This window comes from Cariama cristata, unplaced genomic scaffold, assembly GCF_000690535.1.
Source record: "Cariama cristata isolate BGI_N322 unplaced genomic scaffold, ASM69053v1 scaffold4788, whole genome shotgun sequence".
In the NCBI taxonomy this organism is placed as follows: domain Eukaryota; kingdom Metazoa; phylum Chordata; class Aves; order Cariamiformes; family Cariamidae; genus Cariama; species Cariama cristata.
Window position 1 is genome coordinate 31,359 of NW_009631520.1, and position 2,712 is coordinate 34,070.

Genomic DNA, 2,712 nt, shown 5'->3' on the forward strand with positions numbered 1-2,712 from the left:
GCTTTCCCACGTTCCTACCCCAGCGCCGTAATGCCAAGCCCTATTGTGTCACACACTCCCCAGGCCACCTGCTCCTTTGGGAGCAGGGTATTATCCCCAGGCAATTCTCAGTCAATTTGCCATGCTGTAATAGATGCTTTCTCTATTGTCCCAGGGCACACATGGATTGGCTATCGACTGTGGGAAACTCAAAGTCGCTTAGGACCCATACATTTGTATGCAGCCCCTGTGTATAAATAGAGGAACTCCCAGCTCCCTTCTCCACCTGCTAACCAGCAAGCTCCGAGCTGAAACCAGCACTTGGGATAATGGCACCCAGTGCCATTTCCTTGGAAATCCTAACGCCCAAAGAGAAGAACAGAGTAAGTATCTGCTGTCTCTGTGACCGTGAGGGCAAAGAGCTGTGAAGAGCGAAACCCCTTTAGGAGGAGGTTATATAGAGATGGGAAGGGGAAAGTCTCGCTGCTAAGTGTCCTTTTCCCGGTTTGTGTTACAGCTCAGGAAACCCATTGTAGAGAAACTGTGTCGCGATCGGATTAACAGCAGCATCGAGCGGCTGAAACTGCTCCTGGAGAAGGAGTTTCAGAGACACCAGCCCAACTCCGAGCTGGAGAAAGCCGATAACCTGGAGATGAGTGTCAGCTACCTGAAATACAGCCGAGGTGAGTACATCCCCTGATCACTTTTAGGCAAAACTCCAGCCTGAATCTCCCTGTGTAACACTTCTCTCCTGTCCTTTCAGGTTTTACAGCATCTGCGAAAAGCCTACAGCAGGATTATTGTGAAGGGTATGCCTGGTGCCCCAAAGAAGCTCTGCAATTCCTGTCTCTCCACTCAGCAAACACCGAAACCTGTATGAAGCTGATCTGCCACTTCCAGAGGTCACAAGCAGTGCCTCAGGTCTCTGGTTCGTCTTCTGCACCCGCTTCCACCCACCGGCCCCCTGCAAAACAAGCAGCACTGAAACCCTCCTGCAGCCTCTGGAGGCCTTGGTAGGCCAAGAGTGTGCTTATGTGTTTCCTGGACATTTGCTCGTATTCCAGAGGAGATCGTGACTTGGTACACAAGTCCCCCCACTCCTCTCATGAGTAGGGAAGAATGTTTTCCTTTTGCAGAGCATTACCATGCTTGGATGTCTGCTTCCCTTCTTCCAGAAGGACTGAAATGATCCCACCACGTGGAGAGACAGTTATTCTAAAAGAATGTGAGATGTAATCCTCCTGCTAGGAGGACTGAGAGGAGTTGTTCAGAGAGGAACACCAGCCGTTCTTAACCTTAGTGAGGTTGTATGCGTACATCTGTTGAGAAAGCGGTAATTTCTAAGATGTTCAGGCTAGCATTTTCAAAAGTGTCTGTTCAGGAGGAGACCTTTCCTCTCACCTGCCCCGCTTGAGACTCCTAAGTGTCCCAAGCTATCCATGCCTGCAGCTGGAGCCGCGGGGGCCCAAGGTGTCTCAAGCTGAGCAGCTAGTCTAACTGGACATGTTTGAAAACCTAGCTTTCCTATGGGTGCCATAATGGGTTCTATAATATTTGTAGACTGTATTGAGCGTGCTCTGAAAATGGTTAAACCATAACTGCAACTATGTAGAGGAAATTCCTCAGGGTGTCTTGCTCACAAAATCAGAGTGCTGTTTGTGAGGTTCAGGATATGTATGCCTTTTATAAAGGCAAAAGCTCATTTTTATATCCTTATAGGAAAGAAAGTTACGGCTGTGTTGTCGATTTTACAAGAAACATTTATCAAAGTCTTTCATGAAAGGCAAGTGTACAAATTATATTTACTCTTTGGTATCCTGCCACTGGGGAGAATGCGAATTCATTACTGTCCTTGAAGGATGCTATGACATGTTACGTGTGAGCTGCACCAAGTGTACAACCTGTGCCAGAAATTATCTTGAACTTCAGAAGTTGTGGAAACTTTTAACAGTAGAAAAATAAATAAAAATCTGGTTAATAAATGCAGCAAGTTATTCTTTCTTGAGTAGTTCACATAGCAGATTTCCCTGTGGTCCCTGGGGTTAAAGGACACCAGAAAAAAGATTTCAGTAAAAGCAAAGATATTCAGAATTGGTATTTAATTGCTTCACCAGTTTTGTGTCCATTGGGAACCCCTGCAATGCTGTTTTCCAGAGCAGAGAACACAGAGCTCCGAGATACCAAACCCTAGCTCTCTCAATGCGAGACAAAAATAGAGGCATGCCTAACCAACAAATTCTTTGGAAATTTAGAGCCCAGAGCCTTGTCAAGAAAGGTCGCAGCAAGGGTGAGCTCAGGAAAATGTATGCCTGACTCCCAAACATAAAAAGTACTTTCAATTAATAGATAAAGTTTGCCAAGGCACTTCATGTTACGTTTCATGATCTTGTGGCAGGTATTCCAGTCACAAAATAGTCTGGAACGCAGGGGATTTAAATCTAGTTTTTTGTCTAAAGTGGAGACACGTATAGCTCCTCAGTATCTGTGTGTGTGCGTGCGTATGTGAAGCACCCGCTGATGTCAAAAGCAGCGTTGCCCTTGCTAGTTGCACGCATGAGAGAAAGACTCTCAGGGGATCACAGACTTTAAGTCTCTGGTGGGACGTGACGCTGACCACGCACTACAGCACCGAACTGGCATCGGGTTCTCTGCGGGCTCCATCGGCCCCTGAAGAGCGCTGGCCCACCTCCCTTCGCCCCTCTGCGTCCCATCTCCCCATCTGTGAACTGCCCA

General features: G+C 47.2%; 1 protein-coding gene across 1 annotated transcript; it reads left to right on the plus strand.

The window, feature by feature from the left end:
- Window positions 1-280: 280 nt before the first annotated feature.
- Window positions 281-1,299, plus strand: HES5 (hes family bHLH transcription factor 5). The gene is made up of 3 exons (XM_009705973.1): window positions 281-362; window positions 497-662; window positions 743-1,299. Exons 1-3 carry the CDS (start codon window positions 309-311, stop codon window positions 994-996), a joined length of 474 nt encoding a protein of 157 aa, XP_009704275.1. The 5' UTR covers window positions 281-308; the 3' UTR covers window positions 997-1,299.
- Window positions 1,300-2,712: the final 1,413 nt, after the last annotated feature.

Coding starts and splice junctions, on each gene's coding strand:
- HES5 (XM_009705973.1), top strand. CDS start 309: ATGGCACCCAGTGCCATTTCCTTGGAAATCCTAACGCCCAAAGAGAAG. Junction 363..496: donor CGCCCAAAGAGAAGAACAGA/GTAAGTATCTGC, acceptor TTTGTGTTACAG/CTCAGGAAACCCATTGTAGA. Junction 663..742: donor CTACCTGAAATACAGCCGAG/GTGAGTACATCC, acceptor CTGTCCTTTCAG/GTTTTACAGCATCTGCGAAA.